This window comes from Diospyros lotus, chromosome 12 (assembly GCF_014633365.1).
Source record: "Diospyros lotus cultivar Yz01 chromosome 12, ASM1463336v1, whole genome shotgun sequence".
NCBI classification, from domain to species: domain Eukaryota; kingdom Viridiplantae; phylum Streptophyta; class Magnoliopsida; order Ericales; family Ebenaceae; genus Diospyros; species Diospyros lotus.
The window spans coordinates 1812345-1839775 of record NC_068349.1 but is presented as its reverse complement, the minus strand read 5'-3'; the positions used below and the strand labels follow the sequence as shown (position 1 = coordinate 1839775).

The window sequence follows — 27431 nt, the reverse complement described above, 5'->3', positions numbered from 1 at the left end:
GGAGAGAGAAGATGGGTTTGCGCAGAATGGATTTTGGGCGGGTGGGGCCTCGAAAAATGAAATCAGATATATTTTAATTTATTTAAAATAGTTTCGGTAGCCGTGGGTGTAGCCCACGGCGTACCTATAGCATTACTCAATTATATCTATCTTAACCCCAATACATCTAAACTCACACATCTCGTTAAGATTTAGTCCCTAAACTACACCCTGATGAGTGCACCCTCAACATTTGATAATCAAACATACAATTATTTGAATAAAGACACTAAGGTTGGGTTAATATCTTAATCAAATTCATTGAGTTTTTGTCATAAAAAATAAATAAATAAACTCATTATATGTAAGTAGTTATAAAAAATCACAGCTCACTATACTTTGAGTTGGGTCATTTAAATTTGAATTAAGGTTAATTATATCAATTTTTGGATTATTGCCCATGCGTGGTCCTTACCATTCGTGCTCTCAATTTCAATTGATGAGGTAAATCGCAAATAAAAGTTTTGTTTCATTGTGTATGATAAAAAATCAAATGTACAATCTATTAGTGGGAATTTCAACTTATCATGACCCAACCACTTAACATATACTTTAAGGGTCAATTATATCAATCTTGATATTAAATTATACTATGTAAATTATATAATATTAACATATTTGTTATATATAACATTCTAGTAAATTTTTTTTTTAAAAAACATAATATTGATAATGTCAATCCTTAGGTTTTCACATAAATAATACACATGAATGATAATAAGTGTCATTTGCACAAGAAATTTCGACAACAAGAATGTCCAGTGATCTAGCAACCCTTACAAAGCCAAAAAATACCTCTACGAGGTAATAGTCAAACGACTTTCTTTTTGCCATGGCACACACGTTATTGATACTTGAGATTTAATTAGTTTTAACTCAACGACAATTATTATGCTACGATGTACAAAAATATCTCATGAGTGTTATTTTGATGTTTTCAAAACCTTTCAAGTACCCAAACATTGAAAAATACCAAAAAAAGTTTGTAAGCCATTTTGTAATTTCAAAAATATTTCTAGATCGTTTCATTAGGAAAATATCGAAAATAGTCTCTTTGAGGTTAGAAATGGAAAAAATTCCATTGTCTAATCATGTTAGAGAACGATTTATTTATTTATGTTTATTTTTAAAGTAAATATTATTTTTTATAATTTTTATATTAAAAATATATTTATAAAAAATCTCTTATATTTTTTATGCATTTATGTTTCTTTCTTTCATATGTGTAAAATATTTGCACCCTGTTATCACTTTATATTAACTTATCAATATTCTTATTATTTTTTATTTATTATCTCTTATCACACTCATTTAAATTCTTTATGGCTTTATACTAACTTAAATATTAGACTGATAAAATCACTAAATTCTAAATAATTGTAGCCAATTATGTGAACGCAAATCCTCAGGCATTCGAACATTCTCGAACATTTGAGGTGGCGACATGGGCGCCACTACGCTGGCAAGTGGCCTGCAACCTGGGCTTGGTGGAATTGGATCCCATCCCAGCAACGTGAACGCTAGTCCGTGCCCAACGCTCCCCACGTGAGACGCTCCGCTTGACGATTCTCAAATCGAAAATATAAATATTTTAATAAATATTATATTTTACGATAATAATATTATGAATATACTATAGATACTTTATGATGATAAAATTATATTAAAATAAATATAATATATTAATATTATAAAATTTTTATAAATTATTATACTTGAGAAAGTAAACTTGATAAGCTCAAATATAAAAAAAGAACTTCTTTGCTCATTGAGAGATTTGGACAAAAAATTTCACTCGAGCCTTTCTTAAGAGATTTGGATAGTGACCTCACTCAAGAACTTTTCTCAAGATCTTTGAGAGACCTTCTCGAGATTCATGTGTTGATCGAAATTGAAGCCAAGTATAAGTAACTAAGAGGTATATATGAGAGATTTGCCTAACGTCACTGAAAGATTAATATGGTTGAGAGATCAAGAAAATCGAGACAAACTTACTTTCTACAAGTTTACAAGAGTTTGAAATGTTTGTCGAAAATTGAGACTCTCATTTCACCTGTTAGTCTACTCTCATATATAAATTGAAAATTTCTTATCTGATAAAAATACACTCAAAAATTTGATGGGATTACAATTTTACTTTAGACGTCAAATTGACTTGAATATTAGAGAGTTTATGTGTAATCTCACCTATGCCCTTAATTAGTTTATTTCTTATAAGTCATTAATAGATCTACACCCGATACATTCTCTCACTATAAATGAAATACTCTTTTATATAAAAAAATTTATCATTATATATTATCAACAATACAAATAAATATTAAATACATTTCGTTTATGGTATACTTCTTTACCATTCATTCAAAGGCTTTCCACGAGCAAGCGCAGGCGCCCAGGCGACAGTCTGGAGTTAAACAAAGCAATGCTAGCACACGTGGTTCTGGCGCACCCCAGGCTGTACGGGCAATCCAGGCCGTCAAATAGATCTGGCGGCTTTCATATGGTTTTAACAGTGGTCCACACGCTAGCTGCCCTGCCTTTGGGACTGGGAGCCCAAATTAAACTGCCAAATTAAAGCGACCATCGAACAAACCCCTTCAAGATAATATCTTGGTAAAATTTACATTTTTACTGTTTTTTTGTACTTATTTAAATTTTTATTATATATTTAAACTAAATTTTTAAATGAATTTAACTTTATATTTTTATTTTTTTATATAATAATATAAAATTTTCATTATTTCGATTACATATTTAAATTTATATTTTGAATCAATTTAATTCTTATATTTTTATGTATAAAAAAAATAAAATTACAAAATATACGTCACATTCTGTTCACGTCAAAATATAGGAATTAAATTGACTTAAAAATATAAATTCAATAATGTAATCGAAATTATAAAAAATTTCAGTTATCAAACTCAAAAAATTTAAAATATAAAAATTAAATTAACTACAAGATATAAAAATAATATTTTATATCATACAAATAACTCCAAACTCCAACAATAATTGGGGCCAAATAACTGAATTTGCTTTTCCCCTTGACCTAGGTTGCAATGCTCCATATGTAAAATGACATGATTATATTTTTTTTAATTCACGATATAAGGAGCAAATTTTAAGAAATAATTATCTCATTTATTATATATAATTATTTTATTTCATTTTTAATATCAAAATTGATTAGATCATCAAAAAAATATATCGATAGATTAAATTTCGTCTTTACAAATCGTACAAATATTGGACAAGTTTAGAATTAAAAACTACTACCAAAAGTACTCGATTTGTAACAAAATTATAATTAACTCTGACCATCAATAATAAAAGATTATTTGGCAAGGCTTGAATCGAAGGTAGTGCGATACCTTGGAAAACATTCCTAAGACGAGTGTGTTCGGGTGGCAGTGAATAATGACGGAGATCTCATAAGATCTACGTGGCCCATGAGCGGGCCCACCGAGCACACTGCACGGTTAAAGGCCATTGTCCGGCGGGACCACCAGGCCCGTGTCTGCGAATCATCTCCTTCCACTGCCCGATTTCCTACGCTTTTTCATTCGAAATTTTGAACTTCGAACCATCCGATTCCACCTAGGAGAGAGAGAGAGAGAGAGAGAGAGAGAGAGATTCATAAAAAATTCTTACCCAAAGGGCTTAAAAAAAAGCCTAGAATTTCCACAAATAAAGCGAGGATTGGTTTGAGTTCAAGGTTGGTCCTGCGTTGATGCCGCCTAAGTCTCGGCAATGTCGCTGGCCGAAATCCGAGATTGAAACTGCAGGCGTAAGCCACGCGCTCTCCTTTTCCCTTGGTTTCTCCTTCATTCGTTCCGTATCGGTCGCACCCAAACCCTCGTCTTCGACCCGAAATTCCAAATTCAATCTCACAAGTCGAATTCCGGATGGTATGGTCTCCGCAAGAAATTGAATTGCCCTTACAATCTGTGACAGCTGGGTCGAGCTCCTAGAACAGAGAAACGCTGAGCATACAGAGCAAGGATCAGGTAATCACCAGATCGATTTCCGTACTTCTTTGGGAATTAAGTATTCTATTGTTGCATTTGGGTTCTCCGTCTAAACCGATTTGAATTTTGATCCTCCCCCATCTGTAATTCTCTAATTTTTCCCTGATTTGCATGATTTCATTACGTGATTATTGATCCGTTGTTGTTTGTCCATCTTATGTTGTTATACATGTTAAATTTCGAATATGGAGATCGTTGTGGTCAATAGATGAACATTTACTGGACATGTGGTCAATGTTTGGTGGGTTATCAGGTGTTGGGTACCTCTGTTGTATGTCTATGTAAATTTGCAAAGATTCAGGAATCTGTAGTTCACATAATTTGTTTGCTTTGAAAACTGGTGAAATTTGGTTGTTCTTTAATTACAAAGTGCTGTGAAAGTTGAACTTATAATGAATTCTCTACATTTTTCGGCCTTGACAATAGTGGTCACTGCCCATTGTTGTTGCAGCCTCAGTTTGACAGTCAGTTAGACTGTTTAGGGTAGTAGAAAGAAGAAAGGTCAGCTAATAGAAGCATGGAGATTTAATTTGTTGACATGTGGAGAAGTTCGTACGGTATTGGACCTTGGATTGAATTCGAGAGTTGGAGAGGAACGAGGGTTTGAAGACTCGAAACCACTGTTCTCATGCAGCTAAACAGTGAAGCACATGGTCCTTCTGGTTGGTGGATCCATCAAGAACCAAATTCAGTCGTTTCAAAAGATGATGTATTGGAAGGAAAGATAATAAGTAATAACATATCATTCCAGACAGGTGAGGAATTTTCTAGGCAGTTTCTTCAGGATCGCCTTACTCCAAGAAAAATTCCTGCTGTGACTGTCACTCCTCAAAACCATGAGCAGAGAAATGGATTTAATAAAAATCAGGAAAGAGGGATGGTATATGAGGAAATAACCAGAATTCTGGGTTTGAAGAGGATGGATTCTGAATGTGGTTCTGATATAACAGAATTCGCTTCTGCAAAAGGGTCTACTTCAGAGGTCGATTCTGCAGCTTGTACTAATCAAGCATATGGGTACCCCAAGGAAACCGGTGATTGTGGGCATGGGTCAAGAAGAGCATCTGGAGAAGTGAACTATGATTCAGCTACAAGACCCAGTGCTCCACCTGTAAATGAAGTTGAATCCTGTCAATTCTCCCAACCTTATGGATTGAGAGTTTCAGATGGTTCTTCATCTGGCAAGATAAAGCTCCTCTGCAGCTTTGGTGGAAAAATCTTGCCACGACCAAGTGATGGGAAACTCAGATATGTGGGGGGAGACACTCGTATTATTTCTATCTGGAAAAATCTTTCATGGGAGGAACTTGTTAAGAAAACTTTGGGAATTTGCAAACAACCTCACACAATAAAATACCAGCTCCCTGATGAAGATCTTGATGCCCTTATATCTGTGTCCTGTGATGAGGATCTTCAAAATATGATAGAGGAGTACCAGAGCCTTGAAAATCTGGCAGGTTCTCAACGAGTCAGGATATTTTTGGTTCCTTCAAGTGAATTTGAAAATACATGTACTCTTGATGCCGGCTCAATTCAGCAGAGCAACGCAGATTACCAATATGTTGTTGCTGTGAATGGAATAGTCGATCCCAGTCTGGAGAGAAATATGGAGCAGATTTTGGCAAGTGATATAGCCAACTTGAAAACTAATTTGGAAACCAAGGGTGACCTTGTTGACTTGCATCCTAGTCAGAATGTAAACGGATCCCAAGATCTGGTCGAATCTCACATTGAACCTTCAATTTTCTCTCCAGTGCCAGTTCAGCAGGGAGATTCAGAAAATGATTGTCCACAATTTCATCAAGATAATTTATTCAGTGGCAATACTGAAAGTAACAGCTCATTCAGCACTGCTCAATTACTGCCTGAAAACACTAGCAGAGATGCTAGTGCTTATTATCACCCCTCTAATGGAGAAATAACTTCAAAAAACTATCATCTTCCTAATAAAGTTGATAATATCAGAAAGCCAAGTAAACCAGAAGAAGTGCAGTTTCAGAATCATGTTCCCAGCAAAGAATTTGTTTTTCCTCCTAGCTTTGATCAAGATGATAGCAATGTTAATATAAACACTCAAGGGAGGCCGATGCTTAAGGAAAGATCATTTTATTCTGAAAAACCTATCACAGACTTGGAAGATCCATTCGGTCTTTTGCCAGGAACTGATGATTTCACTGGGTCTCATAATAGGATACCACATGCGTTTTCTGATTCAAAGCTGCAGGAACATGGAAGGAGGTCTGATTACTGTTTGCAAGAAGGAATGAGCCCATCTTCCACCTTGAGCTTCTCAAAACCACAATTACCTTTCCAGGCGGGGTCAGTTGGTTTGGAAGAAAAGCCGTTGGAAATGTCTGAGAGCACTGGTTTTGGTAATCCTCAAGCCCAAATTAAGTTACAGAATGTAGAGGCTACAGTCCCACATAGAAGAGCAGATTTCCTTAACTCCTCTTTGGGGCAAGAATCATTTACCATGAACCAATATAGCGGAGACAATGCTGCTGGCATTGATGATAAGCATCAATCAAGCCTAGATGCAAATAGAGACAATTTCATGTTAGAAAATCTTGCTGTGGAAAATCCTCGAAATTGTGATATTTTGACTGGATTAGATGAAAAGGGCTCTGGTATACATCAGGATGGGAAGCTTCCTAAGATCTGGCCCGCTTCTTCTTCCATGGAATATTTAAATAAATCTTCAAACATCTGTTTTGACCCTGCAACTATACTTGGTATTAGTACTCTGTCACAAGAGTTTGAAGTGTTTGGGGACAATGACCTTGCATCGTCAGGGAATTTGAATCCTTTTGTGGATGAAGTGATGGAACCATCTGAAAATCAGCACATGGGCAAGAGCCAAAGAACACTCAAAGATCAGCCTGATGTCTTGGGTATGGTAATGGGAGATGATCATAAAGATGATATATCATGGTCCAACATTTTGAAAGTTGCAGACATGTTTCCAGGTTCCAGACAACAACCCTGTAATGAAAGTTCATTGACTGATCTATTGTGTGGTTTAACAGATGGCCTAGCTTTCCATGAGTCCCCTCTGCTAGTTTCTGGTGCATGCCAGAATAATACAATTCTCCAAGAACCCATCCAAGAGAGCTCTGTTGATCTGTGCCCATCTGCAGTTTCTGGTAATGCTGCTCTTGACAACCTACATAATATAGCTGCAGTGAAGAATCCAAACCAGAAATCTGGCTTTAAGAGAGAGGTATCCCTAATAGATGAGGATTTTGTAAGTTTCCCTGGTCAGATAGTTGAAAATTCAGGCATTCTGGGATGCTGTAGTGAAATGCAGATGGTTGAGGATTTCTCCCTAAATAATATGAATGATAAAAATCACCTGGATTCCATGGTTACTTCACAGCAGGCGGCTGGTAGCTTTCCTGGCATGGAACCTTCCTCCCCAAATGGCCCTCAGTTTGTGGATGCAACTGATGGTGAAGCTATATCTCCCGATGCAACAGAGCCTGGGAGAGTACTTCCCGAGTCTGATTTTGAGGTATTACACTTTTTTCATTTGATTTTATGAATGCATAAATTTATTGCTGCTGATAGTTTGAGTTGATATCTGGTTCTTTGTAGAATTTCAAAGCTGGTGGTGGAGATAAGAGTGAATTGATTACTGATGCGATGATAGCTGAAGTGGAAGCTGGTATTTACGGCTTGCAGGTTTGACATGAAATTTCATTTAGTTAATGCAGGAATTTATTATTTATTTTCTCAAATAACATGCATCACTCATGTTTTGTCCCAAAAAGAAGGGTGTCTCCCCTTAAGGATCATTTAGTTCTGAGAGTGATTATGGTTTTTCTAGCTGCTAGTTTACTACTTTCCTATTTAAGTGGTAACAAAGAGCTTAACTCAATTGAATTTGACACTTGTAAGCTCTAATGTCATGTCTTCGTTTTAGGGAGATATGATATTGGTCTCTGTTATTGTTGCTCTCTCTCACTCAGTCACTGTACATCTTTCACTCTCACCTAGACTATTTCCAATTGTTTTTTCATCTTGTGCCTACCATACTTCCTGCAGGGCTCCATAAATAGGAGAATCTTTTTTGACCAGGAAAGCATTCTTGTGAACAACAACAACATATCCAGCCTTTATCCCACTATGTGGGGTCGGCTACATGAATTCTAAACTTCCATGTATTTCTGTCTTTTGTCATATCCTCATTTAGATCCATATATTTCATATCAAATTTTAATGTCTCTCCCAAAGTCTTCTTGGGTCTACCTCTACCTCTTTTTGTGACTAATTGTTCCATTTCATTAACTCTCATCACAGGAGCATCTCTTAGTCTCCTTCTCACATGAACAAACCATCTTAGTCTAATCTCTCTCATCTTCTCCTCGATTGGCACTACTCCTACCTTATTACGAATAACTTCATTTCTAATTTTATCCTTTCTTGTATGTCCGCACATCCATCTTAACATCCTCATCTCCGCTACACTCGTCTTTTGCTCATGCTGGTATTTGATTGCCCAACATTCTGAGTCATACAGCAAGACTGGTCTTATAGCTGTCTTATAAAATTTTCCTTTCAATTTTAATGGGATTTTACTATCACATAACACCCCCGATGCATTTCTTCATTTTAGCCAACCTGCCTTAATTCTATGTGTGACATCTTCGTGGCTTTCTCCATATTTTTGAATCACTGATCCCAAATATCGATAATGGTCTTTTCTTTGTAAGATTTGGTCTTCTATTTTTATTATAACATCATCCACTCTTGCATTGGGGATAAATGATTCTTATAGATTATAGCACTGTTGTTTTCAAGCGTTTATAATGGCTAGGCACCCCTGGCTCTCATCCTTATAATTCTATTAGGTTCTTGCTTCATAACATCTATTTATTATCCCTATAACCTTGCTTCCATCATTGCTTTTGTTTCTTTGTTTGAATTTGTAGTATTCCAATTGACAAACTAGTTAACATCCCATTTAAACATAAGCTAGCAACAATCAACAGAGTTCTCTTCCTCCATTAGATACTACTATGTAATTATTTATTATGTTTTTATTTTCATTATTTTCTTTGTTTCCACAACTAAAAATTATGAAAACTTTGAGACACCTTTTCTGAATGTGCTTTTCATTTTTGTGGGATAACAATTGTCATGAGAAGACCCTATTTTCCGAGTTATTTTAAATTTTCTTGTTGCCAACTATTATTGCTTATTACTGCTTGCTGTTATTTTCATGGTTGTACCCCTAAGTTAGTAGATTAGCTCTTCAATTTACTGATGTAACTTCTAGAAGGCCTGTTGTTATTGCTACATGCAGGGAAGTTAGAGATTCCCTAGTTTGTTAGGGGTGTAGGGCCCACCCTGACAGGAGAATCTTCTCCCCCAGGCGCTGGTATAATTCCCTAGTCGTGTAAGGGGAAGGCATTATGAAAAATCTCAGAATTCTCACAGTCTCTCTCTTTCTATTCCCTCTATTTCTCTCTGTTCTTCTCTCCATTCTCACTAATTCTTCCTTCTTTCTCTCTGTTCTATTATCTGTTTGGGCGTAAAGTCCTCCTGATCCTCATTGGATTAGGGAGGAAGGGTATTGTCAGGCTTAGGTTGTGACAATCTTGGTATCGGAGCACCAGTTCTTGGCCAAGCAAGCCTCTGAAAGTGCTTGATTACAAGAAATGTTTGTGGAGGCATTAATGAAGAAACAAAGGCAATAACAAAGGGGGGTAACTCTGGGAACATGCCCTGTTGGGGGGAAAGAATTACCACCGAGACATAGCAAAAGGGAATCAAGAGGTGAGGAATGTAGGAGGACCAAGCTCGGTACCTTATGGGGAACAATTAAGGGAGCAAAGGAGGTTGGTTGGCCTCTGCTTTCGTTGTGGTGACAAGTACCATCCAGGTCACACCTGCAAGAGGCAAATCCTGCTATTGGAAGGGGATGAAGGGGAGGATCTAGAGGTGGTCGAGAAAGGAGATAGTGGGGAGGATAGAGTAGGGGACAATGGAGAGATCTCCATACACGCATTGAAAGGAGTAGCCAACAACAAAATCATTAAAGTGGAAGGACAATTTAAGGGAAACGATTTAATGATCCTAATAGACAGTGGGAGCACCCATAGCTTTCTTGATGAAGGCATGACGAAGAAACTGAAGTGTCCACTCACAGGGACCCCACCCTTGAGTGTAACAGTGGCTAATGGTCAAAAGGTGTTGAGCAAATCGGCCTGCAATGGCCTTTGCTGAGAGATGCAAGGAGAGAGGTTTGAAACCGATTTGAGGCTCCTGCAGTTGGGGGGTTGTGATGTGGTTTTGGGGGTAGATTGGATGAAGGGGGTCAGCCCCATCAGTTTTGATTTCAACCGGATGAAAGTATCTTTTGAGAAGGAGGGAAGGAAGATGACGTTATCTGGAGGAAAGGAGATGGCTACATACAAGATGATATCGGGAAAGAGACTGCAGACGGTGATTAAGGGAAAGTAGGGGCAACTAGCACAACTCTTCTTAGTTGTGGCAACGGAAGGGGTACATGGAAGTCTAGCATTACAAGGGGAGATTCACCTAACTGTCAGTGCAACCCAAGGGCTACCTGACTAGGTATATCACTTAAACCTTCTTAATGAATTGTTGGTTGGATACGAGGATCTTTTTGTTGAACCCCAATCACTTCCCCTTACTCGGATGGAAGATCACTCTATTAACCTTAAGCCACACTTTGAGCCTATTAACATTATAACTTATCGTTATTCCCCAATCCAGAAGAATGAAATAGAGAAAATAGTGAGAGAAATGCTTCAACAATTCATCATTAGACCCAGCCAAAGCCCTTTTGCTTCCTCTGTCCTATTGGTTAAGAAGAAGGATGGAACTTGGCGGTTTTGTGTGGATTACTGCCAACTAAATGCTGTCACCATCAAGGATAAATTCTCTATACCCTTGGTAGAAGATCTCTTGAATGAATTACATAGTGCCTAATTCTTTTCTAAGATGGATTTACGTTCGGGGTGCCACCAAATTAGGATGAAACTCGAGGATATCCACAAAACAACTTTTAGAACTCATCATGGGCACTTCGAATTCTTAGTGATGCCATTTGGGCTTACCAATGCCCCAGCCACCTTTCAATCCCTCATGAATAGAATTTTTAAGCCCTATCTCTGAAAATTCATATTAGTATTCTTTGATGACATACTCATTTACAACCCCTCTTTCAAACAACATTTGCTCCACCTTAAAACTACCCTCGACACTCTCCGATTCCACCAGCTTTATATTAAGAAGTCTAAGTATGCATTCGGTCAAGGGTAAGTGGAATACTTGGGGCACATTATATCAAAGGGTGGAGTGAGTATCGACCCCTGAAAGGTAGAGGCCGTGGTGTCCTGGCCAAGGCCAACTTCGGTGAGGGCCTTGAGAGGATTTTTGGGCTTGACAAGATATTATCGTTGATTTGTGAAGAACTATGGGGTAATTAGTAAACCTTTAACAAAATTACTGAAGAAAGGGGGTTTCAATTGGAGCCCGAGGGCCGAGGAGGCATTTGAGAATTTAAAGGGGGCCATGTGCAGGGTACCAGTTCTAGGATTGTCGGATTTTGATAAAACTTTTATCTTGGAGACAGACGTAAGTGGAACAGGTGTAGGGGCAGTTCTGGTATAGGAGGGAAGGCCTCTAGCATTTTTAAGTCAAGTGCTGAGTCCTAAACATTCAGGACTCAGTATATACGAGAAGGAGTTTCTAGCAGTCTTGGTGGCAGTAGACAAATGGAGGCATTACTTGGAGGGGGGAAGATTTATAATCAAAACAGACCATGAGAGCTTGAAGTTCCTATTACAACAAAGGCTTCAAACACAGCTGCAAAAGAAGGGAATGACCAAACTCATGGGTTTGGACTATATCATACAATATCGGAAGGGCAAGGAGAATGCAGCTGTAGGCGCACTTTCAAGGTGCCATGAAGAAGGGAGTTCTACAGCCATAACATAAGCGGTACCCTAGTGGTATCGGGAAATCATTGACAATTATGAGGGAGACGAGAAGCTAAAGCCATTGCTAAAAGAATTGGCAGTAGGAGTCCCCGTGGGGAATGGTTATACATTGAGTAGAGGAATGTTGAGATTCCAAGGAAGAATTGTGATTGGGGATAAGATGGACCTCAAAAGGAAGATATTCCAGGCCTTACACGAGTCGCCCATGGGGGGGCATTCTGGGGAGCAAAATACTTAAGAGTTAGGAGGATTTTTCATTGGCCGAGAATGAAATCGGAAATTAAGGAGATGCTGCAAGCATGTGATATTTGTAAGAGATGTAAGTTAGAAACCGTAGCTTACCCGGGGCTACTACAACCCTTGCCTATCCCCGAACAAGCTTGGTCTAGTATCTCTATGGATTTCATGGAGGGGTTACCCAAGTCGAAAGGAAAGGATAGTATTCTAGTGGTGGTGGACAGACTAACTAAGTTCGCCCATTTCATACGGCTAACTCACCCCTACACAGTTCGGGAGGTAGCTAGGGCCTTCTTGGATCGGGTGGCGAAATTGCATGGAACTCCTAAGATCATCATTTCAAATAGGGACCCGTCAGCAGCTAGGGTTTCCCTAAGTAACAAGAAACAACATCAAGAGTAATGTTTCTGTATTGGGAAAGATGGCAGCTGATATGGAATGATTCAATCATTGATTGGTGATTGATTAATTGATGATTCAATCATTGATTGGTGATTGATTAATTGATGATTGATTGGTGATTGATTGATTGATGATTCAATCATTGATTGGTGATTGATTAATCGATGATTGATTGGTGATTGATGATTGATTATATATGTTTCCTAGATTGATTGACTGTATATATTATTTCCTAAAAGTAAAATTGTGTCTTCTAGATTAGATTATGTTTCCTATCTTGGTTGTATCCTAAATTGTATAGATCCTAGGATTCTTTCCTAAAGTTAGTTGTTTCCTATTTTTGTAAAGAAGCTTGTATAAATCAAGCTTTTCTAGTGAATAAAAAAGGTGAGATAGTAAGGTTATTTTTTTTTCCAAAACTTAACATGGTATCAGAACCCTAGGGATTGTTTTTGTTCTACAATTCTCTGGGATCTACAAAGCCTATCCTTACCAGTCTTCCCATCTTTCGTTTGTCATCTGAATCTTGGCCAAGAGATGTCTTCTGTCCAAGAACCTACATCAGATACAGCCAATTCCTGCCATACCTCAGAAGTTCCAATTGCTGGAACTCAAAATGGGACCTTGGGAGGAGAATTGCAGTCTCTCCAAGCAGCCTATCGTTTGAACGGGAAAAACTACCTAAAGTGGTCACAGTTGATCCGAACCTTTCTTAAAGGGAAGGGGAAGCTTAGCCACTTGTTAGGAACGGGCCCAAAAGAAGGTGATCAGTGTTCGCAGCATGGGACAAGGAAGATTCCTTGGTAATGTCTTGGCTTTGGAATTCCATGGTTCCAGAGATCAGTGACACTGTCATGTTTTTGACCACAGTCAAGAATATTTGGGAGGCCATAAACTTGACCTATTCCAAGGTTAAAGATGCAGCCCAAATCTATGAAATACGGGCAAGGGTGGCATTAACCAAACAAGGCTCGAAGACCATCACGGAGTATGCAAATATGTTGCAAACTCTATGGCAAGAACTAGATCACTACCAATGTTTGAAGATGAAATGTAGTGAGGATGCTGCACTCCATAAGAGATTTGTTGAAAAGGAGCGGATATATGACTTCTTGGCCGACCTTAACAGTGAATTTGATGCGGTCAGAGTGCAAATTCTTGGCAAAGAGGATTTACCTTCCTTGAATGAGGTAATCTCCTTAATAAGGGCAGAAGAAGGGAGAAGGGGTGTGATGCTTGAAGCTATCTCTAGTGAGAGTTCTGTCCTAGTGTCTTTAAAAACTCATAATCAAAACAAAGGCCCTAGGGATGAAAAGAAACCAGTGGATAGGGATTCTTTATGGTGTACCTTTTGTAAAAAACCTAGGCACACCATAGAGAAGTGCTGAAAGCTCCATGGAAAGCCATCTAGAGGGGGACCAGCAAGGAGTCAAGTGCATATAGCAGCAGCCAACAGTCAGCAACAACTGGAACCGAGAGGATTGGAGCATGGGGGACAGTCTCTTGAACTCAACAAGGCAGAAATTGAAAGACTAGAAAATTTTCTGGGATCTCTAGACAAAAAGGCAGAAAAAGGTAGCTCTCTTGCTCTCACAGGTATTGCTTCCTACACTTTTTCCCTACATGCTTCAGAAACTTTACACCAACATTGTTGGATCCTAGATTCGGGTGCTTCAGACCACATGACATCCCATCCACAATTGTTTACTTCCTATAATCCTTGTCCTAGCTCTAGAAAAATTACAATGGCAGATGGCTCACTCATTACCGTTGCTGGTCAAGGAGATATTCTTCTCAATGATCACCTAACCCTCAAGAATGTCCTTCATGTCCCCAAATTATTTGCTAATCTTATATCTGTTCAAAAACTTATTGAGGATACTAATTGCAATGTATCTTTTTATTCCAATGTCTGTGAGATACAGGAACAGGGCAAGAAGAGGATGATTGGGCTTGCTAGGGCTAAAGAGGGGCTTTATTACCTTGAGGAATCAGTAGGGTCGGACAAGAAGGAGTCTCTTCCTCTTATGTTATGCCTAGCTCAATCCAACGAGGATGAGATGTGGTTACAACATTATAGAATGGATCATCCCTCCTTTCTTACTCTCAAATTAATGTTTCCTAATTTAGCTAAAGGTCTGGATTTTAGTCACTTTCATTGTGCTGATTGTGAACTTGCCAAACATAAAAGGGTTTCTTTCCCTCTTTCAAAGAAAAGGATTGATTTCCTCTCTCTTTAATCCATAGTGACATTTGGGGTCCATCAAGTGTTCCCAATATTTCTGGGATAAGATGGTTTGTCTTATTTGTTGATGATTGTACTAGAGTGGTGTGGTTATATTTGTTGAAAGCCAAGTCAGAAGTAAGCCATGTTTTCCCCAATTTTTACAACATGGTTAAGACTCAGTTTGGGGTAAATGTAAAGCGGTTTAGATCTGATAATGCTAGAGATTTCTTCAATCACACTCTATCCGCTTTCTTTCAACAAAAATGTGTTATTCATGAGTCCTTTTGTCCTTACACCCCTCAACAAAATGAGGTGGCCGAGAGGAAAAATGGTCATCTTCTAGCTGTTATTCGAGCACTTATTTTTCACCATAATGTCCCTCAACATTATTTGGGAGAAGCGGCCCTAACTGCCACCACTCTTATCAACAGATTGCCATCTAAAACCCTAGAATCTCAAAGTCCTATTCAACTATTGATGAGTCATTTTCTTGACTTCCATGTGACTAGTAATTGGCAGCCCAAGATATTCGGGTGCACGACCTATGTACATATTCTAATAGCTAATAGAGGGAAACTAGATTCTCGTGCCTTAAAATGTGTATTTATTGGATATTCATCTACACAAAAAGGCTATCGATGCTATCATCCTCCTTCAAAGAAATATTTTGTATCTACTGATATTACCTTTGTTGAAAATGAGTCGTACTTCAGATCATCAACTATTTTAGAACAAAATCAAACCTTGATTAATAGGGATTCCTCCTTTCTTCCTGACCCTAATCTGCTATCCTTGAACCCATCTCCTAAATAGAAAGACTCGAAAAACATGACACCTGAGAAAGTTTCACCTTCTACTCCTCGGCCTATGCAGGTATACTCAAGGAGGAATAAAATCGAATCTAGTCCTATGCAAGCTCCTGCATCCTCTACAAGTCCTAGTCTTACAGTCTCTACAAGTAGGAATAACACTGACAATCCTGCCATTTCAGAGTCATCACCAGGTATTCCTGCAACCAATTCTCTTGATATGACTCATATGAGGTCTACAAAATCTGCTGAAGCTATTGTCCAACCAGATACCTATGACCTTGATTGGCCCATTGCTCTAAGAAAAGAGAAAAGAACTTGTACCAAGCATCCATTACACCTATTTCTTTCATTTTCTAAGTTGTCTCCTACCCATAAAACCTTTCTTACCAGCCTACATACCATCCCTATTCCAAAAAGTTTTTCTGAAGCTATAGGGAATAAGAATTGGAAGGATGCCATGGAAGCTGAGATGATAGCCTTAGAAAAAAATCAGACCTGGGAAGTGGTAAAATTGCTTAAAGGAAAACATCCATTGGGTTGTAAATGGGTCTATATTGTGAAATATAGGTCTGATGGATCTCTAAATCGGTACAAAGCAAGATTGGTTGGCAAGGGATATACACAAGTGTATGGGGTAGACTATTTGGACACTTTTGCATTGGTGGCTAAACTTAATACAGTTAGAGTCCTTCTTTCGTTAGCTGTTAATCTAGGTTGGCCATTGCATCAGTTTGACGTGAAAAATGCATTTTTACATGGTAACCTAGAGGAGGAGGTATATATGGAAATACCACCAGGTTATGAAATAGCCACACAAGGGCCGGTTGTATGCAAATTAAAAAAAGCCCTGTATGGACTGAAACAGTCCCCACGGGCTTGGTTTGGGAGATTCACGAGTGTTATGCTTGGCATGGGGTATAGACAAAGCCAAGGAGACTATACTCTTTTTATTCAACATTCGGCCACAGGGGGAGTAACTGTGTTAATTGTGTATGTAGATGATATTATTGTTACCGGCAATGACAAAGAAGGGATGACTCAATTAAAGGAGTGCTTGTTAAAAGAGTTTGAAATCAAAGATTTGGGAAGATTAAAATATTTCTTGAGAATAGAGGTGGCTCATTCTAAAGAGGGCATATTCATATCTCAGCAAAAATATGTGGTAGACCTTTTAAAGGAGACCGGATTGCTAGGCTGCAAAGCAAGTGACACACCCATAGACCCAAATCATAAGTTGGGAGAAGCTCTAGAAGGAGATAAAGTTGACAAGGGAGTTTACCAAAGGTTGGTTGGAAAGCTGATATATTTGGCCCATACTTGGCTAGATATAGCCTATGCTTTGGGGGTGGTTAGTCAATTCATGCATAACCCAAGGGAAGTCCATCTTGAAGCTGTGTATCGAATACTCCACTATCTAAAAGGAGCACTTGGAAGAGGCATTTTGTTCAAAAAGGGAGAAGCTATGACCCTTGAGGCCTACACAGATGCAGACTATGCAAGCTTTGTTGTAGATAGAAGATTTACTTTCGGATATTGTACTATGTTGGGAGGCAATTTGGTAACGTGGAGGAGCAAAAAACAAAATGTGGTGGCTAGGTCAAGTGCTGAGGCAGAATTTCGTTCCATAGCTCTAGGTATGTGTGAATTATTGTGGCTAAAAATTCTTCTAAATGATCTCAAGATTGAGTGGACTACGCCTATGAAGCTCTACTGTGACAACAAATCGGCAATCAGTATCGCTCATAATCCTGTTCAACATGACAGGACAAAACACATTGAAGTATATAGGCACTTTATCAAGGAGAAATTGGATAGTGGGCTGATATGCACACCATACATCTCATCACAAGATTGGTTAGCAGACATGCTAACTAAGGGCCTGCCTACACCAGTGTTTAACAGGATGATAAGCAAGATTGGGATGCAAGATATACACGCTCAATCTTGAGAGGGAGTGTCAGCAGCTAGGGTTTCCCTAAGTAACAAGTAACAACAACAAGAGTAATGTTTCTGTATTGAGAAAGATGGCAGCTGATATGGAATGATTCAATCATTGATTGGTGATTGATTAATTGATGATTGATTGGTGATTGATTGATTGATGATTCAATCATTGATTGATGATTGATTGGTGATTGATTATATATGTTTCCTAGATTGATTGACTGTATATATTATTTCCTAAAAGTAAAATTGTGTCTTCTAGATTAGATTATGTTTCCTATCTTGGTTGTATCCTAAATTGTATAGATCCTAGGATTCTTTCCTAAAGTTAGTTGTTTCCTATTTTTGTAAAGAAGCTTGTATAAATCAAGCTTTTTTAGTGAATAAAAAAGGTGAGACAGTAAGGTTATTTTTTTCCAAAACTTAACAGGACTGGATCTTCACCAGTGTGATGTGGCAAGAGTTGATGAGGTTACTGGGAACAAAGCTGAGCATTTTAACTGCCCATCACCCTCAAACGGATGGGAAAATTGAGAGGGTGAACTAGAGTCTTGAGACTTAGCTATAGGTGCATATGCCTCTTGCAGCCTAAGGAGTGGCACAAATGGCTGGCCCTGGCTCAATGGCGATACAATACCACCCACCACTCTTCCATCAAGATGACTCCTTTCAAGGCCTTATTTGGATACTAGCCACCTGTGCTACCGATAGTTAGGGAAGAATCCAATGTGGTGACAGTGGATGACTATTTGCAGCGGAGGAGGGAGATGATTCAACAATTGAAGCAGGAATTGGCTTAAGCTTAAAACCGCATGAAACAGTTTGTCGACAGGAGGAGGAGTGAACAAGAGTTTGAGGTTGGAGATGAAGTGTACCTGAGGTTGAGGTACCAACACCTTAAGTTCCTCACCTGTGGAAAAGCAACCAAGCTCAGCCCTAAGTACTACGAGCCATTTCCTATAGAAGCTAAGGTTGGAAAGGTGGCATATCGACTGGAGTTGCCTGCAGGATCACTCATTCACTCTGTATTCCACGTCTCGCTGTTAAAAAGGGCAGTGGGTGGGCAACCAGTGAGTACTATTCTGCCTGTCATTCCTGTAGAGGTCGGTCAAATAGTGGAACCAGAGGTTATCTTGGATAGGAGGGTGATATACAAACATGGGGCTCCTCTCATTCAAGTGTTGTCAGGTGGCATGGAAAACCTTTGGAAGAAAACACTTGGGAGTACTTCCTGGATCTTCTCAAGCAGTTCCCAAGAGAGGCTAGCCTCCTTAATATTTCTTGAGGGCAAGAAACTGATTAAGGCGGGGGGAAATGTCACGAGAAGACCCTCTTTTCCGAGTTATTTTAAATTTTCTTGTTGCCAACTATTATTGCTTATTACTACTTGCTGTTATTTTCATGGTTGTACCCCTATGTTAGTAGGTTAGCTCTTCAATTTACTGATGTAACTTCTAGAAAGCAGGTTGTTATTGCCACATGCAGGGAAGTTAGAGATTCCCTAGTTTGTTAGGGGCGTAGGGCCTTGATAGGATCCCCGATAGAAATCCAAACAACAGTCAAATATCAATAGCTATCAGACTTTCCAGCCAAGAACAAAAGCAACATAGGGCGTTCGAGAGGCCCTTAACTCTCCCTAAGACTCAATACAAGAACAATCTCCCCTTCTTCCAACTTCTTCCCCCTCTATATATTCTTCCTTCCCTCCTCAACAGAAATCTGTTACGCGCTTGCTGGGTTGTTACACAACCCAGCGATTTCCCTTCACTACCCCTACACACATGGCTGGCTGTTATGCCAGCCATCCAATTTACACCCTTTCCCCTTGTCTTTGATAAGTCAAGTGCCCTATCATTACTCTCCCCCCCCAACTTTCACCTTGTCCTCAAGGTGGAAAAATGGAAACTGCTGCTGGATCAAATGGTAAGGTTCCCAAGTAGCTTCCAATGGGGGTAGCCATCTTCTATTGTATGAGCACTTCGAACCCTCGTAAGTTCTTTCCGGACCCTGATCGAACTCCTAGCACCTTGACTTTGTCAGTTGTTTCAAGGCTTGCTAATTCTCAACCTCATCATGAAGTTCACCCAAATTTCCATAATTATTTAAGATCTTTGGGTCAATACCATTGGGCACCAAGTTCTTCACATTGAAGCTTGCAAGCAATTTCTCGATACAGGAAAACAATATCTGGAAGTAGCCCTTGCCTTGGTTATCATTACTTGTTGCAACCAAAGGAAGCTTTGCAATTTCTTGTCCAAAAAGCCTGAAGATTTTGGCTGATAGAATGGATGAGTGCACCATTAATACTGCACAGTACATTCCTCCAAAGTCTTGGCCCCTTGAGCTCCTTCCATAAACCATAGATGGAATTAAGTCACGTCCAGTTCCTGAATCGACAATAGGGTCAAAGCATTCATGGAAGATGGCAACTGCTTTTGAGAGCAACATTCTAGTTTCCTGAGAAGCAATTTTGCCATTGAGTACCCTCCATCTCACATCAAAGTCAGAAACCATATGTGGAACTTTGTCCTCATGCTTCTTCTTTATGACATCCAACAGAGAATCTTGGATCTTCTCTTCTCCACAAGTTAGTAAATTTTGTAAAGTAGAATAGGTCATCCTACAATCCATGCAACATAACCACTTTCCCTTTGACAATTTCTTTAGATCGCCCATCTTATGTTCCTTCAAGTAGCCGACATGATATTCTTTCTCACACTGATCACAAACTATAATAGTCTGTGGGCCAAATCCGGATTTGCTAAAATCAGAACCTCTGCACAAAACACATGCAATGACCTCAGCATCTTTAGGATTTTTGACAATTCTAATACAACGTTTGGCTATTTCTTCAATAGGATCAATTCCTGAAACCCTTCCAGCTGCTACAACATTAGCATTACGCTCCACAAACTTATCTCTTTGGAACATATTCTGGCAATACGGACAATACCATATACCATGAGGAATGCTTGATAGTGATGCACATTCATTGGGCTCCACAACAGAATGCAAATTGAGCCCTTGACTTCTAGAAACAGGCTGCCCTTCCACCATCATGACCTGATTGGACGAGGCACCCACCCCCTCATGATGGTGAGAATACATGGGGGGCCCTCCATTATCATCCCACCCCATGTGAAATCTTTGAGAAACTGGGCTAAGAATCAAACTAGCTTCCTAGACAACCTGGACCATTGATGGCGCCCCACTCATCGGAAAGATGCTCTCCTTGGATATCTTCGGATCGGCAATCCTTGGCATTTTAAACGGACTGATCGTCAGCTGCCCTTCTGCCTCGCCGGTGAACTCCCCAACACCACAGAATTTTACCTTCATCGTCTGTGGTGGAGTTAGGCCTACCACGGAATTCCGCGACAATTCCACCATCTCAATCTCCTTCATCGTGTCCTCCAGCTTGTCCGACTTCTCCACCGTGCCTTCCTGCATGGATCCTAAGCGATTCCTCAGCAGCCCCTTTAGCTCTTCCCAGCTTCTCACTCTTGGTCTTCGTTGCTTCCACTGGAACCATGAAAATGCAACACCCTCCAAACACCATGTTGCTGCATCTAACTTCTCCTCATCAGTCATCCTAGCCACCGCAAAGTAACGTTTGACTCGGAATATCCAGTCGTCACGTTCTTCACCTTCAGCGAGCGACATCTCCAGCCTTCTTCCACGCACTTCTGGATGCCAATTCCCTCCAATTCCACCCTCGAACTCCTTGTCCATTTTGATTCCAGGTGATCCCTCGGAATTCTGGGTAAATTCCGAAGGTCTATCTCCCTTATTCGCTTTGATCTTCCTCTCCCGCTCTTGATCCTCCCCTCTTATGGCGTCGACTCCCTTCTGCATCCCTTCCATCTTCTCCGCATCGGACAACTTGTTCACAATGAAGTAACGCTCAGCCTTAAAGACTCAGCCATCTGGATCATCTTCCTCGAAGATGGGTATTTCTAGGCGTCTCCCACAGTACTCCTGCCTTCCAACACCATCGACCCAGTCGCCCTTTTTGCCACTTCTCGCTTTAGCTACCGGCATTCCCTCCCTTGTCAAGGGCGAACCCGCAGGTGGGTCTTCCTCATCACGCTTCCTCTTCCTCTCTCTCTCTTGCTCCTCCCGTCTCTCCTCGTTCTTCCTCTTGCTCTTGCTTGCCCGCTCCTGTTCTTCCCATCTCGCTCGCATCCTCGCGAACTGCTCTAGCAAGTTCGCTAGATGTCTCTCCATCATTTGAAACGCACTCCTCATGGCATCATCTCCCAGTTGAATGCCTTCCACCCTCATCTCCAAATCACCGACTGGATTAGTCAAGTTCACCATTAGGATCGAAATGCTTTGATACCAAATTGATAGGATCCTTGATAGAAATCCAAATAACAGTCAAATATCAATAGCTATCAGACTTTCCAGCCAAGAACAAAAACAACCCAGGGCGTTCGAGAGGCCCTTAACTCTCCCTAAGACTCAATACAAGAACAATCTCCCCCTCTCCCAACTTCTTCCCCCTCTATATATTCTTCCCTCCCTCCTCAACAGAAATCTGTTACGCGCTTGCTGGGTTGTTACACAACCCAGCAATTTCCCTTCACTACCCTTGCGCACATGGATGGCTGTTATGCCAGCCATCCAATTTACACCCTTGCCCCTTGTCTTTGATAAGTCAAGTGCCTATCAGGCCCACCTTGGCAGGAGAATCTTCTCCCCCAGGCGCTGGTATAATTCCCTAGTCGTGTAAAGGGAAGGCATTATGAAAAATCTCAGAATTCTCATGGTCTCTCTCTTTCTATTCCCTCTATTTCTCTCTGTTCTTCTCTCCATTCTCACTAATTCTTCCTTCTTTCTCTCTGTTCTATTATTCGTTTGGGCGTAAAGTCCTCCTGATCCTCATTGGATTGGGGAGGAAGGGTATTGTCAGGCTTAGGTCGTGACAACAATTTCTAGAATCAGGAGTATTTTGATGTCAATTTCTTGGAAACAATTTTCAAAACTAATTTAATAGAGCGCTTCAAAACAATTTTCAAAACTAGTTTAAAGAACGCATTCTATTGAGTTTGTTTTCTTCCATGACCTGAAATTAGTTTTTGGAATCATAAACAAATAAGCCCTATAATTCCACCGGTGGTTCATTTGGCAACTGAAAATATATGTATGCTGGAGCCCATTGTTGTGCTTCTAAATCTTTCCTGGAATATATGTTGGCTCTTAAGCTTAGTTAGTTTATGTGTCTGAAACTACTTCTTGCTGATTTATGTGTCTGAAACTACTTCTTGCTGATGCAGATCATAAAAAATGACGATCTTGAAGAATTGTGGGAGTTAGGATCGGGTACATATGGAACTGTTTATCATGGGAAATGGCGGGGAACAGATGTTGCTATCAAGAGAATTAAAAACAGCTGCTTTGCCGGGAGATCATCAGAGCAAGAAAGATTGGTGGGTCCCCCAGTCTTTCTTCTTGGAATTGCATCTTTTGGAGCATTTGCCTATTCTCCCCTTGTATTTATTTATCAGCAGTCTCTGAAATTGATGATTTGTTTGCCTGTATTAGACAAAAGACTTCTGGAGAGAGGCACATATCCTTTCTACTCTTCATCACCCAAACGTGGTTGCCTTCTATGGGGTGGTACCAGATGGAGCTGGGGGAACCTTGGCCACTGTAACTGAATTTATGGCAAATGGCTCACTTAGGAATGTCCTACTTAAGAAGGATAGGTGAAATTTCTGCTTTTCTTTTGTGTATTGGTCCTTAAAGTCTGTAATGTAACAGGATTTTGGGATCCTTAATGCAGGTCACTTGATCGCCGTAGAAAGCTTATAATTGCGATGGATGCTGCTTTTGGAATGGAATACTTGCATTCTAAGAATATTGTCCATTTTGATCTAAAGTGTGACAATCTTCTGGTTAATTTGAGGGATCCACAACGTCCAATATGCAAGGTAATTATTATTTAAACATTTTTGATCCATGCAAATGTAAAAGGTGCCTTGTTTATGCTAGGTAGCGTATATTGTATCTGATAAATATTTTATTTTAAGTTTGTCTATTTTATTGTAGTTCTGATATGTTTAGGAGAAAGATAATTTGGATCAAGAGAAAACATCCAAAACGTTGACCTAGCACCGCATGCTTCTCTTCTTTTGTATCATATCAATCAAGCCTGAAGCAATTTTACATAATGGTGTCATCACCAAAATGAAAATTAGTACCTTAATCTCCTACATAAGTTTTCAGCCGCTAACAAAAGGAACACAATGTTATCATCGAGGAAAATGGTAGTATCCTTCCATGCTTTGAATAGATACCTGTTTGGGATAAAACATTCATTAAATATATTGGAAAGATGTAGCAGAACCTGTAATGTATTTAACCATACTTTTTTTTGGGATTTTATGTGCATACAATTTCTTCATTTTCACTTAAGAGTGAAGGTTATTTAATCTACAACATCATTGAAAATCTGAGATCTTAGCAGGTTGGAGATTTTGGATTGTCCAGAATCAAACGCAATACTCTAGTTTCTGGTGGGGTGAGAGGAACCCTGCCCTGGATGGCACCTGAATTGCTAAATGGCAGCAGCAGCCGGGTTTCTGAGAAGGTTAGTGCTTACTCTTTTTCCATGTAAATTTAATGATGTCATAATGAAACCTGCCATGTAGTTTTGATGTTTGACAGGTTGATGTTTTTTCATTCGGCATTACAATGTGGGAGATCCTAACAGCAGAGGAACCCTACGCAAATATGCATTGTGGTGCAATCATAGGTAAGTAGACCAGGAAAAACATCCTGGCTGTGAGATTTTTATTTTTTATTTTTTTATCTTTTGATATGGATAATGTCATAATTGATGAGCTTACTGGAAAAAAAAATCATAATTGAGAAAATAGAAATTAGTTTAATTCAATTTATAGTCCTTAAATAACTAGGGTAAGGACTATGGTACTTGACCATGCTAAGAAAACTAACATAAGCTCACTAAATATATGAACACCCAGCCTCAAAATAAAATAAAAATAAAAAAGTATCCAGAAAAGAAAAATGCTACAATTGAAACTCTTCAACTTGCTTACAATTTGGCAGTCTAAAATTTGTGACAAGGCAAGGCAATTCCTTTTACCTTTGAGCATAAATGACTCCATGATAATTTGTGAACAAAACTTGTATGATTTTACTCGTGATGGTAATATTTTTTCATAACTATGACATCAATTTCTGTAGTTAGGTAAACAAATGGCAAATGTGTCAATTCAGTAAAGTATAAAACTTCCTTTGGAACAATCATGCAGCATCTATAGCTTGTAAAATTATTTGTTTACATGGGGCTGCTCTGATTATCTTTGTATGCAAAAGTGCATCTGATTTGGTTCAGAAACTGAATTGTGCTTCTTAAGGATACAGCTCTCCCTCTTATACCTGGCTTCCTCACAAGAATCAGGAGAAAAACACAAAACGTAGATATTCTGTTGCTTCAGTCACCATATTGAACATGCACAAGTGGAGGCATTGAACACCACGTCCTTCCTTTAGCCATATTTTGGGGTCTGCAGCATTGCCTCCACTTGACCATTGGAATTCTAGCTCAAGCATTGCATGTTCACCATAGGGATTAAGATGCATGATGCACCTCCTTGGCTTGTTTGTAGGTGGGTACCTAAGTATTCTCCACCTGAAGCAATCGTTTTAGGATCCTTTCCCCATCTCCAAACCAAAGGATAGGGCTCCATTGGCTCCTATAACTCCAACAACCTACAGTGAGACATGGCTTAGGACCTCCTCTGCTGGGGACCAACAGTGCAAGACGTGGGGCCTGGAATTGAGGGTTGGTCAAGTATGAATTTTTAGCTTGGAGGATCCCCACCTTAACGAGTTGAGAGAGAGAGAGAGAGAGAGAGATAGATATGGGAAATTGTTGGAGGGTATATATGATCCACTTTGTACCCTGTATTTGCCTAGCCATCACAGCTGCATGATCTAATGCATACATTTGGTGCCTTTCCTCCACTACTAGCACCACTCCTTATGTGACTAGTGTGGTTACTCCAATTACTAGAGTTTCAGGCCACCAGTGACAATGTCCTTTAGATTTCCGCTCTTCTATAAATACGGGATAGAGACCTTCATCAATTGGATGATTGTAATAGATTGACCAGAGCTTCTTGTTTCTGGCTCTATTGCTCATCTCTCTCTGCCTTAATTATCCCCCTTTCCAGTTCCGAAGGTTTTTGCTCTAGCTTATTGCCCATCGTAATCCCATAAGGGTATTAACTGACTATGGTCCTTCCATCTGACACAACACAGGAGTAGCTTAGATTCAGTCAAATATACTTTTGAGGTCACTAAGATCTGCATGGTTTCATTTGTTTTACTTCCGGCTTGCAAATCTTTTTCAGCAATATCTTTGATTTCCTGATTCTTCCTCTCAGTTACATGTTTCCACGTGTCTTGGGTCAGAAGATGTCTTATTTCTCTCCTAAAATATCAACAATCCATTTAAAACGCAAGAGTTGGTTGAATAATGCACGAACACATGCAGCCAGCAATGTATCAACCTTTGAAAGACAGCCTCAGGGAAGAACTAAATTCATATTAATTCTTTTTTTTTTACTTATATTACTTTTATATGTCTGTGTTTCCTCTAGAAATCACTATCCTCTGTTCATACAACGTTATTGTTCAGGACCATAATGATAGGATACTTGAAATCTCATTCTGCATATCAATATATACATCTGAAGCTGATTGCTCCTTTGGAGAAAACGAAAACAATAGTAAGTCTAACTTGTTCCTTGTTTTAAGATAAAATTTCTGACTTGTTCCTGAACTACGAAATAAAGGGGGAATATTGAAGGATACTCTCAGGCCACCTATTCCAGAGCAGTGTGATCCTGACTGGAAGAACCTGATGGAACAGTGCTGGGCAACCAACCCTGAAGATCGGCCATCATTTACCGAGGTTACAGTTAGGTTGCGATCTATGTATGCTTCAGTCGATGCCAAAGGACAAAATCATGTGCCAAAACAAACGAGGGCTGGCATCACCATGTAAGACCACCCCAGACCACATATGCTTTCATGGTATTACATCAGAAACCCAAACTCTCTGGTGTTTTGATGGAAACCATTGGGTAGGACGTTGATCAGTTGATGGCCTTTGAGGCTGTAACCTGAGCCTGTGGATAGAATGAGTTGCGGCAGTTGTGTTGATTCGTTGTGTTGAATGCATAACATCTCTTTGTTTTGTCTCACTTTCTGTAATTAGTCTCTGCTTTTGATTTGTTCATTCTTTTGGACATAGGAGAGGACTTGACTTTTTGTTTTAAAGATTAGACTTGAGGTTGTTTATATCTATAACTTCTATAATTACAGGAGCTTTGTGCACTCAGTTGTCTTGTTTTTTTTTTTTTTTTTAAATTACAATTGCAGTTGTGTGAATATATTTGTACACAGTAAATTTTTTTTTTTGGTTAGATTTATATCCTTTTTCTTTGATCTTTGATATTGATATAATAAATATTATTAGGGTTTTGCTAACGAGTGTCACCACTCGTTCAGACATTGTTATTACACTTTGCTTTTAATATTTGAATACTTCTATTGATCAGTAAAATATTTTAAAATATTATATAATTATTATTAACTAACATAAGTATTTGGATGCTGAAAATAAAGAGTATTAAATGCACCTTAAAGAATACTCTAAAAGAAAAACCCAAATTATTATAATGAGTAATGTTAACTTTTGTTTTAAGCAATAATAAATATATATTATTTT

The 27431-nt window shown here is 39.2% G+C and overlaps 1 protein-coding gene across 4 annotated transcripts; it reads left to right on the top strand.

Annotated features, from left to right (window-relative positions):
• The first annotated feature begins 3643 nt into the window (after positions 1-3643).
• LOC127786741 (uncharacterized) lies at positions 3644-27041 on the top strand. 4 transcript variants are annotated; one of them, XR_008020054.1, is made up of 9 exons: positions 3644-4049; positions 4522-7581; positions 7665-7751; positions 22942-23094; positions 23210-23373; positions 23451-23598; positions 24135-24257; positions 24319-24422; positions 26494-26554. XR_008020054.1 is itself a non-coding variant. In XM_052314373.1 (9 exons), exons 2-9 carry the CDS (start codon positions 4699-4701, stop codon positions 26151-26153), a joined length of 3717 nt encoding a protein of 1238 aa, XP_052170333.1. In that variant the 5' UTR covers positions 3644-4049; positions 4522-4698; the 3' UTR covers positions 26154-26487. The 4 variants fall into 4 exon arrangements, 3 of the variants coding, with proteins under 3 accessions (XP_052170333.1, XP_052170331.1, XP_052170332.1); XM_052314373.1 differs by lacking the exon at positions 26494-26554 and adding an exon at positions 26083-26487 and having other exon boundaries at positions 24335-24422; XM_052314371.1 differs by having other exon boundaries at positions 3645-4049; positions 24335-24422; positions 26494-27041.
• Positions 27042-27431: the final 390 nt, after the last annotated feature.

Excerpts from the sequence above, each read along its gene's own strand:
- LOC127786741 (XM_052314371.1), top strand. The coding sequence starts at position 4,699 with ATGCAGCTAAACAGTGAAGCACATGGTCCTTCTGGTTGGTGGATCCAT. Across the intron at positions 23,095-23,209 it reads CATCAGAGCAAGAAAGATTG|ACAAAAGACTTCTGGAGAGA; the intron begins GTGGGTCCCCCA and ends TGCCTGTATTAG. Across the intron at positions 23,599-24,134 it reads CACAACGTCCAATATGCAAG|GTTGGAGATTTTGGATTGTC; the intron begins GTAATTATTATT and ends AGATCTTAGCAG.